We start from the raw sequence: 14,621 nt of genomic DNA, 5'->3' as shown, positions 1-14,621 counted from the left end.
CCACTGCCCCTGCTACTCTTCCCATACTACCCTTTTCATCATGTGTCCGCAGGATAGAAACTGGCAGTGATCTGGTTAAATATAATTTGAACCATGTCACTCCTCTGCCCAGATATTGCATGGCCTTCATTTTTCTTGTAAATCTTACCAAGATATGTAAGGCCTTGCATGATGTCCCTCTAACTTCATCCCCTACCACTTTCCCCCTCCTTCTCTCCAGTCCAGCCATAGTGGCCTGCCGCAGTCTGGCTGGGCACAATCAGGAGCCACTTGTCAAAAGAAACTAACTTTATTTTTAGAACCACACACGCCAAACAAAACAGCCTCTCAGGAAAAACCCTCAGAGCCTCAACTGCCACCACCGGCTTTCCACAAGCCTCTCTCTCCCACACAAGCTTCTCTCCACCACCCACAATCCTCCTGCTCTTGAGGCCGATTGGCTGGGTCATGTGGGCGGAGCCAAAAAAGTCCCCCAATGAGCAGCTCCGTGGTCTAAAAGGGCAGGGAAACAGCCCAATGAGCATCACCGCAGAGGAGCCAATCAGCTAGATGTTGCTGGGGCCACTGTGAGCCAATCATCAGCCGGCAGCTGGAAGTTTGCTGGGGCACCTTCGGCTGTGGCTCTCAACAGTGGCCTTCCCCTCTGTCCTGAGAACGTGCCAGGGTCTTGGCAGGTCCTGCAAAGCTCACACCCAGACATCTACTTGACTAGCATTTCAGTCACACAGGATTTTACTCAAAAGTTACTTTCTCTGACCAAATTATCTAAATTTTAACCCCTCCTCAATACTGCAGAGTTCCTTCCCTACTTTGTGTTTTATTGATGCATTATAATTATATATAATAATGGGGTTTGTTGTTACGTACTCTTATACACACACAATAACAATATAATTTGCTCAATTTTGTTCCCAGCCTTTCTCTGCTTTTTTTATTTCTCCATCCAACATAGTGTTTGTCATACTGTACTTATTGACTTTTTTTTTTCACTTAAATTTAAGCTCCTTGGCACATAGGAACTTTGCTTCCTTTTTACTCCAAGAACCATGCCTTGCACCTGATAGTGAATCTAAGCCCTTGTCCTGGAGCAGTGGAGTGTTGGTCTGAGCCAGCTGGGGCAGCTTTGGCAAGCACTGACTGTGACTATGTGAGCCCACTGTGCCAGCGTGGGCCTGAGGCACAGTGAGCCAAGCTGACGCAAGCCAGGGTTTGCTGACCTGTCACACTGGCAGCATCCAGGGGCAGATGCCACTCCACATATGCCATAGCCCAGAACCCCAAGAATCCACAATCCAAAAACCTCAACCTCCTACTTCCCAAGGAGTAGTGGGAAAACAGAAGTGGACCTGACCTAAATGGGATTGCAGGGCTAACCAACAGTGTTGATACTTTTCCAAATCCTGATTGGCATAAATGTGGACCAATAGCAACGATAGTTTCCAAACTCTGTTAGCATAAATTTGGACCAATAGTGTTTTCCCAAGTGCCATATAAACCCCTAAACAAACAAGTGGCAACCCCTGTTAGGTTTTCTCTAGTCCTCTAAGAGCTCTGTTTCTTTTCTTACCACATGAATCAATCCTACTCGTTTGCACTCGCTCTTCCTCATCTGTGTATTTAATTCTTTGAATTCATAAGACAAGAACCTGGAAAAAAATTGGAAGTGAGCTTCTGGGGTCTTCATAACTGTAGGCCTCTGCAGCCAAGAAAGTCTGGAATGCTGTTAGCAGCTAATCAGGTCAGGGAATATCTGCTGGTCTCAGCTCTGAGGGTGGCAACCAGCAAAGCCCGATTCTCCTCCACTACCCTAAGGGGTGTGTTGCAGCTCTTAGTGGCAGGCTATGCCCTCCAGTGGTGCAGCAGATCCCAGAAGCTTTCCGTCAACTTCTTTCCAAGTTCTTTTTGGATGAATTTGGAGAATTAAATCCATGAACAAGGAAGAGTGAGTGCAAAAGAGTAGGTTTATTTGTGTGGGAAGAAAAGAGACAACTCTCACAGGGCGGGAGGGAACCCAATAGGGGTTGCTGCTTGAGTGTGTTAATCTAGGGGTTTATTTAGCACTTGGGTAAATGCTATCAGTTTGAATTTTTGCTAATCAGGTTTGGAAAAGTACCAATGCTATTGGTTAGTCCTGCGATCCCGTTCAGATTTGCTCCACTTCCATTTTCCTACTGCTTCTTGGAAAACAGGAGGTTGAAGTCTGATCATGGATGCTTGGGGGTTCTGGGCTGCAACAGTGTGTGAAGCAGGCTTCTGTCCCAGGCTGCTCCCAGTGCAGCAGGTCAGCACACCCTGCCTAGCCTTAGTCCTGGCTCACTGTGCCTCTGGGTCATGCTGGCATGGTAGGCTCCAGCTGGCCATAGCTGGTGCTCACTGCCTGTGAGCACTCACTGCTCAGCATGTAAGTAACACAGCAAGTCACAACAAGGTAAGAATGTACTAAGATGGGTGGTGACATTCATCCAGAATTTCCCTTCATCTGGTTCCAATCTGTACTGAGGCTCACTGGCTGTCAGGAGGGACCACCTGGGAGTCAGCCCTGTGAACCCATCATTCTGACCAATGTATGAATCGAATACTGTTGAGATGGAGAGATTCTGTTTTACTTTTAACATTTCCCCTCATCTGAGAATGTAGTTGGGTTTTTGACTTATGTGATACTGAGACTTGTTAGCAATGAACATTTTCTTTTCTTATTTGATGCTAGAAAACAATCAAGTGTCTACCCCATCTTAGCCCACCCTCATATATATCATACATTTTGATATGATTCAAGGCATGTTTTCTTTTGACCTCTTGTACACTTCTGGTTCATGTTCTGACAGTATTTTCTGACTAATCTTCTTTGATCCCCTTGGAAATACGTCAGGGTGTGGACAAGTAAGGGTCCTATTTTCATGCCTGGGGTAGCTAATATCCTTCTAATCACTGCTTAGGAAGTAGAAGCACAGTTGGAAGAGGTGAAGAAGAAATCAGAAAAGGAAATCAGGCAGCTAGAAGAAGAGAAAACAGCCCTAAATGTGAAGCTTCAGAACTCTCTGCTTGAGGTAAACCCCCCCAAAATGCAATGCTTGGGGATGATGATTTGGCTCCTGGAAGTTTCTGGCTGAGACGCCAGGAGTGTCAGGAACCGGCCCCACCTCCTTATATCCTCAGAACAAAGAAGAGGGCACTGGGCCAGGAAGACTGTCTTAGGGGCATAAATTTAACTGCAAGTAACAGAAGCCTGATTTATAGAGGCTTAAACAAAGAGGCCTGTAACTTCTCACATAAAAGAAGGACACAGGAGGCAGCTGGCCGACTCTGTAGCTGAATAGTGCCAGCAGTGGCGCATCTGCAGTCTCCCCAGCTCCAAGGCACCATTATCACTTCTGTGGGCCCGAGGCACCTGTGCCTTCCTGGATGCCTTCCTTCATAAAGAATAAAATTCATCCTTTATGACTGTGTTGATTGGAAGATGAAATAGACCAGGCTGTGGTTTTTTTTTTCCTTCTGATTTTAAAAGAAATGAAAATGTTTTTATGAGCCTTTAAAGGTATTGAAGAACTAGCAGAAGAGGTTTAAAACATGGTCCCTAGGGCCATTTCTGAGCCTGATTAGACAAAAAAAAAAATAGAAAGAGGTTTTCTTTCCCTACCCTCCCTCACGGTCCCAGATGAGATCTGTGTCTCCTGCCATCCCCAGGGGCCATGGACTCATTCCTCAGCCCTGGCCATGCACCACAACCTCTGGGAAAATTGTTTTTCTTTCTCTTTTCTTTTTGCAGTGCCTCTTACGTGCTAGACCAGCATGTACCATAGGGAACTTAAATAAAAGAAGCCATGGGCAAAAGAATGTAGATTCTTTAGAAGTACATATCCATGGAGGTCAATCCAAAGAATGAATGAGGGTGACAGAGGAGAAGTGGGGGAGGATGATGGATCAGGGAGATGTAAGAGGTCACAACTGCAATTTGTGCTTTTACTTCTTCAACTGAGCCGTGAGCAGATGGTGCTGATTATATTCTTCTCCAACTTTCTTTTTATATTTCTGAAATTATCATTTAAATAAAAAACCAATGAGCATGCCATGCCTGAGACTTGACCTATCAAGCAATGGGTTGTGGTGAAAAGTCTCTGTAAAGAGGCTTCTATCCTAACCTAGGCTAAGGTGAAGCTGCACGGAAAAGAGGCCCATTTTTTCCCCTTCCCTCCCTTCCTGCTACTGCGCACTCCTGTTTTTTACTTCCTCCCATCCTGTTGAGCCCTGATGCCAATCTTCATATTGTACCTGGGCTACTTTACCCTGCTGGTCTTAAGGTGGCTTCATATATGCATATGAAACCAGCCCAGTTATTCTGAATGGGACACCTGGGCCACATCAGAGAGATTCAGAATTGATTCCAAAATTAATAACCAAATGCAGGTGGGAGGACTTCATTTCATCACTTCATGTTTCTTGTCTTCCATTTCAGGTTTTAAGGCTGGAAGAATTTATCCAACAGCACAAGGTAACTCCCCGAAGAGCAGAGGAAAGCCCCCAGGAATCCGACTGCCAGCACTGCAGTATTTTGGAGACCCAGGTAACCTTTAGTTTTTTCTGTCATAATTAAGGATATTTCCACATCCTCAGTGAAACATGCTGATGTTAACGGGCTGCATGTCCCCTCTCAGCACTGCCAAGTGCCTGAGGGGTAGGGAAGTCACCACAAAATCCATTTGCAAAAACCATGAAGGAAATAGAGTTCTGAGTAATTATCTTTGTGGCCTAAAAAAGAAAAAGGCTGGTCAGATTAATCTTGTCTGAGAGCAGTCTGCCTGGCAGATAGGAGGGGCCTTTGACTCTGCCCAACATTAACCACAATAACAGCTTCTCTCTACCAACCCCAACATCCTGGGTCCCGTTTACACTCACCATAGTCTTCCCATGTGAAGGTGCCTTTCAGAGAAGCTTCTGGATGGTAGGAACTGGCTCCTGAATGTCCTGCTCATGGTGAACTATTATTTTCCTAGGACTTCCATAATGAATCACCACATATTTGTTGGCCTAAACAGTAGGAATTTTTTTTTTCTCATGGTTCTGGACACCAGACATCTGAAATCAAGGTGTTAGTAGAGTTGGTTCCCCTGGAAGCTATGAGGGTTGCTTGACCCAGGCATCTCCCCCACCTCCTGGTGGCTCTGGCAATCCTTGCTGGAAACCCAGCCCTCCAATCTCTGCCTATCATCAATGGCCTCCTTTCCTATACAACTGGGTCGTCTTCTTTCTTATAGGGACATCAGTCATTGGATCCAGGACCCACCTTAATCCAGAACAACCTCATCTTAATGTATTACATACGTACAGACCCTCCCCAAATAAGGTCACATTCACATGTACCCGGACTTAGGACTTCATATCTTCTTGGGGGCGTAACTCAATCCATAACAGATGCTTCATGGACACTCACTAACACCCATTGTGTGATGTCAGAGATGTAAATAGTCCCTGCAAAGTTGATGTTTGAGTACCCTGGCTTAAATAACCCTTTTGGTTCCCATTTTGATAGTACAAGTCATAAAAAACCCACTGCCTTAAATTTTACTTATTTTATTGCTGCCCCAACAGTTCAGTCCACTTCAGACTTTAGGTAGGAAGACACTAACGTAGCTGAGTCTGGATCTTCCCATGTTACCCCCCTGGATCTCTTAATCACCCATGTCTGTACAGCTCAGTGTCCTTAGGAAATGTAATTCCTCACCACTGACCCCAGTCTTCCAGGGCTCAGGCACAGTCCTATGACAGTCCCCATGGCATGCCCTCCTGGGATGATCCCTACGCAACCACTTACTCACCAGGGAAGAAGTGAGCCAAAAATCTAATGTACGTAGATTTGATAATAATTAATATTTATATGGGAACTGGTCAGTAATAGGACACTGTTCCCATCCATAATTTCGTTGGAGTTTTACAACAAACCTCTAGTGTACCCATTTTACATAGGGGGAACCAAAGGTGAATAGTTAGGTGACTTTCCTTTGTCACTAGAGATAAAGAGTTGAGCCAGGACTACTGACTCTTGCCCCCCATCTCACTGTGAGAGAGATAATACAACCAGTATGCCTTTCAGATACAATAGCCCCCAACTGTGTGTCTCAGGGTTAAGGAGAGTGGCCAGGACTCCCTGGGGTTCCTTCTGACACCAAACTGGAGGAGAGTCCTTCAGTAGCACCCTCACCCCTGTGTGAGCCTGGAGGAGAAGCCTCAAGGAACATAGGCATCTTCTTTGGCAGGGGTGTTCCCTTCCTGACCTGAGTCCGTTGCCATCCTTCTGCCTGAGAAACATGCAGATATTTTCATTCTCTTTCCATTTCTTAAGAACCAGCCTCCTGAGCTAGCCTTCAAGACAAAACTTCCTGGCTCCAGGGGCAGCTGAACTTTGCACTGCTTTGTGTGGGATTTCTCAGAAAAGTTGTTTCTCAAATATTCTAGATCTCTTAGCTCCTCAAAATGACTGCTGCAGGAGGAGGGGCCAGAGTTGGCTGGGGCCTCACTGATGAGATTGAATTTAAAGCAAGGGCGGTATGCTGGAGAGTAGACACAAAGGCAGCCCAGGAAGGCTGGATGGCAGGCTGTGTTTTTAGGAGGGAGCACAAACTCGTGGACATTCTGGGTATGTTCCAGGGCTGCTGATCAAGGGTCTCACTGTCAAGGTCAGGTTGTCCATGAACCAGCACTGTCACTGCAGCTCAGGGCCTCTCAGCTTTAGCACTTGCCTTTTTGTAGTGGATCATTCTTGGGTGTGGGTGCTATGCTGTGCATTGTAGAGTGTTTAGCAGCATTCCTGGTCTCTACTCACCAGATGCTAGTAGATCCCCACCCCTAACAAACTGACTCAACCAGAAATGACCCTAGACATGGCCAGATGTCTCCAGGAGCAAAATTACCTCCATTGGAAAACTAATGCTGCACTGAAACAGCAAATCCTGGGGAAGCCCAAGACACACATGCACATAAAGGACCTCAGGTTGCTGAACCATGAGAGCAGCCCTCATCTGGTCCCTTGCTGAGCTCAGTGTCTAGAGAGAAGTGTAGACTCCTCTTACACGGAGTTGCAGGAGGGGCCTTAAGAAATCCAAGGCCTGCTTCATTCAATAGAATATGCACATTACTCATTCATTCCAGGGCCATTTGTGGAATACTTGGGATGTACCAGCCTCTGAGCTGAATACTAGATAAATATGCATAAACAAATAACTTTAAAACAATGTGTACATTTAGTATAGAGTTAAACATGTGCTGTGTTTTCATTTAGGTAACTATTATGCAATTTGCAGGTACTGAAATTTCCTTCAAATTTAGTACCCTTTTCCAATAAGTAATCCATGTACATAGTACAGAATTCAAAGATATACATTGAAAAGTATCTACCCTCCCGCATGCTTCCTGTCCCAGGAAAACTACTTGTTTTGTTCCGTTTTATTTCTTAAATGCCCTTTTAGAGCTATACTATATATTTACAGGCATAATTATGAGTATTTTCCCATAAATAAGGGCATGTTTTCCTGTGCTCTGCTTTTTTTAAATTAAATCTCATATTTGGAAATTATAACAGGTAAACTTCCACACAACTTCATTTTAAAGAAAAAAACTATCTAATTATCCTTTGTACAGAATAGCCACAATGTATTCAGTCTTTCCTTTCTGGTGGGCATTTAGATTGTTTCCCTGTTGCAGATCATACTTCAGTGGATAGCACTGTAGAGGGTATAGTATAGCAGATGGGCACATTCGCCAATGAATAGCAATGCCTGGATTCTTGCTTACTGGATAACCTTAGACAAATATTTTAACAGCTCTTTGCTTCAACCTTGTCATCTGTAAAATGGGATACCACCTATCTCAGAGGGTTTGTGAGAGCTAAATGAGTTAGTATATGGCACTCGGCATGAGTCACTAACTCTTTCTGTTGTGGAACTTGCTGGGTCCAGTGGCATGGGAGTGTTCAATTTTGATATCTTGCCTCCCATTGAGATGGCTCCTGCCACAAGCAGCACATCTGCCTGTTTCCACACATCCTCACCAACATAGTGAGTTATAAACTTTGCCAATCAGAAATTTACAGTTTACTTCAAATATTTGGGGCAGCCTCCTGCCTGGCAGCTGTGCCTCGCCCTGGATAATGTGTGAGCAGCACCCTGAGCGCAGCAGACTTGCAACCCTTCAGGAGGAGACAGGGGTAGACATTAGGCCAAGGAGGTTAAGGGATTTAACAATCTAAAGGTTGATCTGCTGGGGGGACAGGGCCACCAGAACAGGGTGCTCAGTAACAGCCACCCTGTGATGTTCTTGCTGGGTTGGGGGCTATAAGATTTAAATTTGTTCAAAGACTTAAGGGGTTTGAGCTCAGGCTCTGTATTGTCCTATTAAAGCACTTCAGTGAGTCAAGAGAGATAAAAATAATAACAGCAACTGAGGACAGAATTTCCACACCACTCCCTGAACATGCAGAGAGGGTTGCCAAACCTGGGTGCGGCTCTGTCTCCTCCAAAGTTAGCTGGGACCTCATTGAACCTTTTGTTCTTGTTCCTTATGTCCAGTCTCCTAATTTTCTTAGATTCCTAGTGTCATTCATTGGTTTGCAGAAAGCCATTTTGGTCTTCATAATTCTGAAGGAAAACCTTTTTCTAGAAGACTCCTTTTGTACCTGGGTCATACTGACATAGGGACAGAGAGAGGTGGATGTTTTCATGGATGTGTCTGCTTACACCTTCCTTAAAAGGAAAAAGAAAGTCCTTGGGTCACCACCTCCACAACCCTGCAAGGCAAATGTTAGTATTATCTTCTTCATTTTACAGACAGGGAAACTGAGGCTTAAAGAGAGGCACCAGAGCCTGTGCCCTGAGCCATGGCAGCAGTAATCCCTGCCTCCCTACCACAGAGACTCGTGGTAATGAACAAAAGAGAGCATATGACAGCACTTCTCAAAACCATTCAAGCTTCTATAAATGTAAGGTGTCTTTATAATATCTACTACCATCCCCTGCAATCATTTCAGCAAAACTCCATTACGTTAGGTGCTGTATTTTAAGATGTACAGAATGCTACCTCTGGAAGATTATGAACTGAACTTGAAAATGACTTTGAATGTTCCCTGCCATGAGATTTCCTGGTAGTGGGTGTTTCTTTAAAATAGAAACAATCCAGATGAGTTTAAAATGACTGAAAGATGAAAGATGGAGATCTAATGTGAACCTAGGTTTAAAATAACCAACCATTTGCTTGGGAGGAGTTAGGAGGAGCCTTTTGTGGTAGATGGTTTAGAGAAATGGATCTATTTATTTTTCTGTGCACACTATTTATACTCAGGGCACTTTAAGACTGGAAAAAAAAGCATTGGACTGAATCTCAGCAGAATGCCTGATGAAGAACCCAAGAGTCTGAGTCAAGGGTGGATGACATGAGAAACTCTGGGAATAGCTCAGGGTTATTTTTACTAGAAGGCTCCCTGTGATTAAAAAAAAAAAAAAAAAAGAAGAAGGTAGCAGGGGAGTCTATTCTAGTTGGAGTTCAGAGAAGCAGATAATTGAATCAGCATTACTGGGCTTGAAAGTAGTCATTCAGCCAACTGTTTATTATCTCCAGGGTCAAGTTCATTTATGAAATAATAAAATGGCATTGTAGCATCTTTTGAATGATATATTTGGACCTGAAATACCAGGTGCACAAAGTCAAAGAGAAGAGATAATTTTTTGTTGTTATTTGTGTGGTCTGACGGAATTGTCAGGCCAGGCATCTCTTCCAATTGCTGGACCATAAGGCAGTTGAAGTCAAGAACTATATCTTATTAATCTTTATCCTTCTAGCATCTAACATATCTACATGTGGCAGACGTTTAACCTCTCCTTTTACAAAAACTGAGACATGACTATAGAATGAATGGAGCTGAGGGTACCATTTTGGGTCTCAGTAATTAAAAGGTTAGATTAGGAACTCCTTCCAAAATGAGCCTTGTCTGGAGGATAATTTAGGTCACTGGGATCTCTTTCTAATGACTTGGTGTCAGTGGGAGCGAGTAATCTTCTCTTTCTTTGGGAAAGACTTTGTATCAGTCTCTTTTGTGTTAACTACAATGAAGTAAGCTAACTTTATAAAGAAAATAATAAAGGTAAAATTATTTTGGAGGTTGAAAATCCAAACAGCATGGCTCAAACTCTGTTGAAGACCATATGAGAAGTGGCAGGACCATATGCAGGAGGAAGAAAGTGCATCATGAAACAGGAAGCCAGAGAGACTCAGGGATTAGGCTCTCACTCTCAAGAATTCACTTCAGAGAATGAGTATTTCCTTCTCAGGGCAGCACTCAGGTGTAAGGACCTCCCACTAGACCCCACCTGTTAGAGTGTCCATTATTTCCCATATTGCCTAACTCGGGAACAAGCTTCTGACAATAAAGGTTGGAAACAATAAAGGCTGTCCTTATGGGCAAAACACATCCCAACCATAACGGACTTCCTTGTCTCTGGTGTCCTGGAGGCTGGAAACGAGTGAACAGAAAAAGGACTGTGGCATTCATTTCCCTGTTCAACTGGAGAAAACTCAACGACCTTCATTTCTCAGGTTTATTTTTTACTTACTTTGTTTTATTTTATTGTGGCAAGAACCACAACAAAAGAGATCTACCCTCTTAAGGAAAGTTTCAAGTGTATAATACAGTGCAGTTACTATAGGTACAGGGTGGCACAGCAGATCCCATCTTGCAGTAAAGCCCTACTTCCATCTTACCCGAGCCCCTAGAAACCATCATTCTACTCTGATTCCATGAATTTGATCAGTTCAGATACCTCATCTACATGGAATGAGACACTGTTTCTCTTTCTGTGGCTAGTTTATTTCACTTGGTATAATGTCCTCAAGGCTCATCCATGTTGTTTGCATATTGCAGAATTTCCTACTTTTTAAAAGATAAATAGTATTACACTGTATGTACATACCACATTTTTTAACCCATTCAACTGTCAATGGACGTTTAAGTTGTTTCATATATTGGCTACAGTAAATAGTGCTGCATCGAACACAGTAATGCTAGTATAATTTAATACTGATTTCAATTCTTTGGGATAAATGCCCAGAAATAAGATTGCTGGATGATACAGTAGTTCTATTTTATTTTTTCAGGAACCTCCATACTGTTTTCTTTATTAGCTACATCATTGTGCATTCTCGCCAATAGTGTGCAAGGGTTCCAGCCTTTCCACATCCTCACACCTACCTATTTTGGAATGGCCATCTTGACAGGTGTGAGGTGATATCTCACTGTGGTTTTAATTTGTATTTCCCTGATGATTAGTAATGTCCATCTCCTTTTAATGTATCTGTTGATCATTTATGTTTTCTTTGGAGAAATGTCTATTCAAGTCCTGAGCCTATTTTAAAATTTGAGTTATTAGTTTTTTTTTTTTTAATCTTACAGTGTTTGGCTGTAGTAATATATATGTGTTATATATTCAGAAAATATTTTCTCCATTTTTTTTAGGTGTCTATTTACTCTGTTGGTTGTTACCTTTGCTGTGAAGAAGTTTTAGTTTGATACAATCCCACCAGTTTATTTTTTTAATTTTTTAAACTTATTTGTGTTGGTGCATTATAATTATACATACTAGTGGGATTCATTATGCCATATTCATATGTGGTTTTTGCTTCCTTACTTTGGTGTCATATACTTGAAATACATGAAAGTATTGCTAAGACCAACATCATGAAGCTTTTTCTGCATATTTTCTTCTAGGAGTTTTATCATTTGAGCCATTACATTTAAGTATTTAATCCATTGTGAATTGATTTTTATATATAGTATAATATAAAAAATCAAAATTCATTTTTTGCAAATGAATATGTAATTTTCCAAACACCATTTGTTTCCCTATTGTCTTCCTGGCACCCTTGTTGAAAAATTGGTTGATTATAAATTATGAACTTACTTCTGGGAACTTAATTCTATTCCATTGATCTCTTGTTTCCATGCATATATAATATGTCAAAATATACTGTCATGTATATCTAAAAAGAATTTTTAAAAGATTGACTTAGCTATTCACAGTCTTTGATGGTTCCATATGAATTTTGAGAATTGTTTTTTCTGCTTCTGTAAAAAATAGTATTTTTTTAAGGATTGCATTGAATCTGTAGTTTTGGGGGTTGTGTGGACACTTTAACAATATTAGGTATCCCAAACCATGATCACAGATTTTTTTCGTATCTTTTTAAATTTATTTCACCAGTGTTTATAGTTTTGCATATAGAAGGCTTTCACCTCCTTGATTAAATTTATACCTAGATATTTTATTCTTTTTGGTGCCATTGTCAGTGGAACTGCTTACCAGATTCCCTATTAGACAGTTCAATTGTTAATGTATAGAAATACAACTAATATTTGTAGGTTGATTCTGTACCCTGAAACTTTACTAAATTTGTTTACTGGTTCTAATAGTTGTTTTTTAGTAGTACTGGGGATTGAATCCAGGCATGCTACATCCCTAGCCCTTTTCTTAATTTTGAGACAGGGTATTGATGAGTTCCCAAAGCAAACCTTGAACTTGTGATCCTCCTGCCTCAGTTTCCCAAGTCACTTGAATTACAGGTATCTGCCACCATGCCCAGCTAGTTTTAACAATTTTTACGGCATCTTAACTAAGGGTTTTCTAAATATAATTTCATGTTATCTGCAAACAGTGACAGTTTTGCTTTTTCCTTTCTAGTTTGAATGCCTTCTTCTTCTCCTTTTTTTTATTTTCTTAACTAATTGCTGTAGCTAGGATTTCTAATACTATGTTTGAAGTGGTGAAAGTGGGCATCCTTGTCTTGATTCTGCTCTTATAGGAAAAGCTTTTATTTTTCACCATTTAGTATGATATTAGTGGTGGGATTGCCATATGTGGGCTTTCTTATGTTGTGTTCATTTCTTCTGTGTTGAGTTTTTTCTCAGTGAGATGGCATTGGATTTTGTCAAATGCTTGTACCACATCTATTGGGACTACTTTGTGATTTTTATCCTTTATTAATATGATGTGTCACATTAACTGACTTTTGTATAATGAACCATTCTGGCATCCTAGGAAAAATTCTTTTTGGTCAGGATGTATATGCCTGTAAATATGCTGTTAGATTCAGATTGCTGTATTTTGTTAAGGATTTTTTTTTTTTTGTATTTAAGTTCACCAGGGAACCTGTAGCTTTCTCAAGGTGTGTTTGTCTGCCTTTGGAATCAGGGTAATATTTGTCACATAAAATGATTTTGAAAGTGTTTTTTTTTTATTTTTGCTTTTTTATTTTTGTTTTTGTGGCAAGGGTTTAAGAAGGATTCTTTAAATTTTTTGAATATTTTGTAGAATCCACCCATAAAGCCATCTGGTCCTGGAATTTTCTTTGTTGAGAAGATTTTGCACAGTGGTTCAACCTTCTTATTTCCTATTGGTCCATTCAAATTTTCTAATTTATCCCTTCTGCTTAGTTATCAAGTTTGTTGTTCATAATGGTCTCTTATAATCTTTGTTTCTGTAGCATCAGTTGTAGTATTTCCTTTCACTTCTAATTTTATTAGAGTCTTCTCTCTTAGTTTTGGCTATTTTTGTCTAAAAGAAACAACTCAGCCAGGCATGGTGGCTTAAGCCTATCATCCCAGCAGCTCAGGAAGCTGGGGCAGGAGGATCACAAGTTCAAGACCAGCTTCAGCAACTTAGCCAGGCCCTAAGCAACTCAGAGAGCCCTGTCTCAAAATTTAAAAAATGGTTTGGGAATGTGACTCAGTGGTTAAGCACCCCTGGGTCCAATCCCCAGTGCCAAAAAAAAAAAAAAAAAAGAAAAAGAAAAAATGAAAGAAAGGAACAAATACAATTCATGGTTTCATTGATTTTTTTTCAGTTTTCAATTTTAATTATTTTGCTTTAACATATTTTTCCTTCTACTATCTTTGGGCTTAGTTTGTTTTTCTTTCAATAGCTCTTAGGTTGTTTACTTGAGATCCTTCTCTTTTTTTTGAATATATAATTTTTTGATTTTATTTTAATTAGTTACACATGACAGTACAATGATGGAGATCCTTCTTTTTTAATGAAGTATTTTTTTTTTTAATACCTATGAACTTTTCTCCATAGTATTGCTTTTGGCAATTTTGTCTATCCCAAGTTATATTTTAATTTCATTTTTCTTTCTTTCTTTTTTTTTTTCAGTTCTGGGGATCAGTCAGGGCCTCATGCATGTTAGGCAAGTGTTCTATCACTGAGCTGCATCCCCAGCCCTCTAATTTCTTTATTTCTTCGTTTCTTGAAAGACACATCTAGTCCATCTGCTTTATTTACCTGGGAAATTATCTCTCCATTTTCAAAGGCAAGTTGTGCTGGGTATAGTATTCTTGGTTTGCAGGTCCCCCCCCCCATTTTACTACTTTGAGTATTATCATCCCACTCCCTTCTAGCCTTCAAGATTTCTGCTGAGGAGCTGGGGTTGTAGCTTAGTGATTGAGCGCTTGCCTCGCATGTGTAAGGCACTGGGTTCAATTCTCAGCACCACATAAAATAAATAAAACAAAGATATTGTTTCCAATTACACCTAAAAAAAAAATAAAAATTTACTGCTGAAAATACACTTATTTCATTATGCGGATT

General features: G+C 41.1%; 1 protein-coding gene across 2 annotated transcripts in view; it reads left to right on the top strand.

Annotated features, from left to right (window-relative positions):
- Positions 1 to 14,621, top strand: part of Fam184b (family with sequence similarity 184 member B) — a 107,632-nt gene that overhangs the window by 64,209 nt on the left and 28,802 nt on the right. For both annotated transcript variants that reach the window (XM_048784259.1, XM_015481980.2), the window contains exons 6-7: positions 2,937 to 3,047; positions 4,454 to 4,561. In XM_048784259.1, the coding sequence (XP_048640216.1) occupies positions 2,937 to 3,047; positions 4,454 to 4,561 (219 nt within the window). The remainder of the gene's footprint in view (positions 1 to 2,936; positions 3,048 to 4,453; positions 4,562 to 14,621) is intronic.

This window comes from Marmota marmota, unplaced genomic scaffold, assembly GCF_001458135.2.
Source record: "Marmota marmota marmota unplaced genomic scaffold, marMar, whole genome shotgun sequence".
Taxonomy (NCBI): domain Eukaryota; kingdom Metazoa; phylum Chordata; class Mammalia; order Rodentia; family Sciuridae; genus Marmota; species Marmota marmota.
This window is presented reverse-complemented; position numbering and strand designations above follow the sequence as displayed.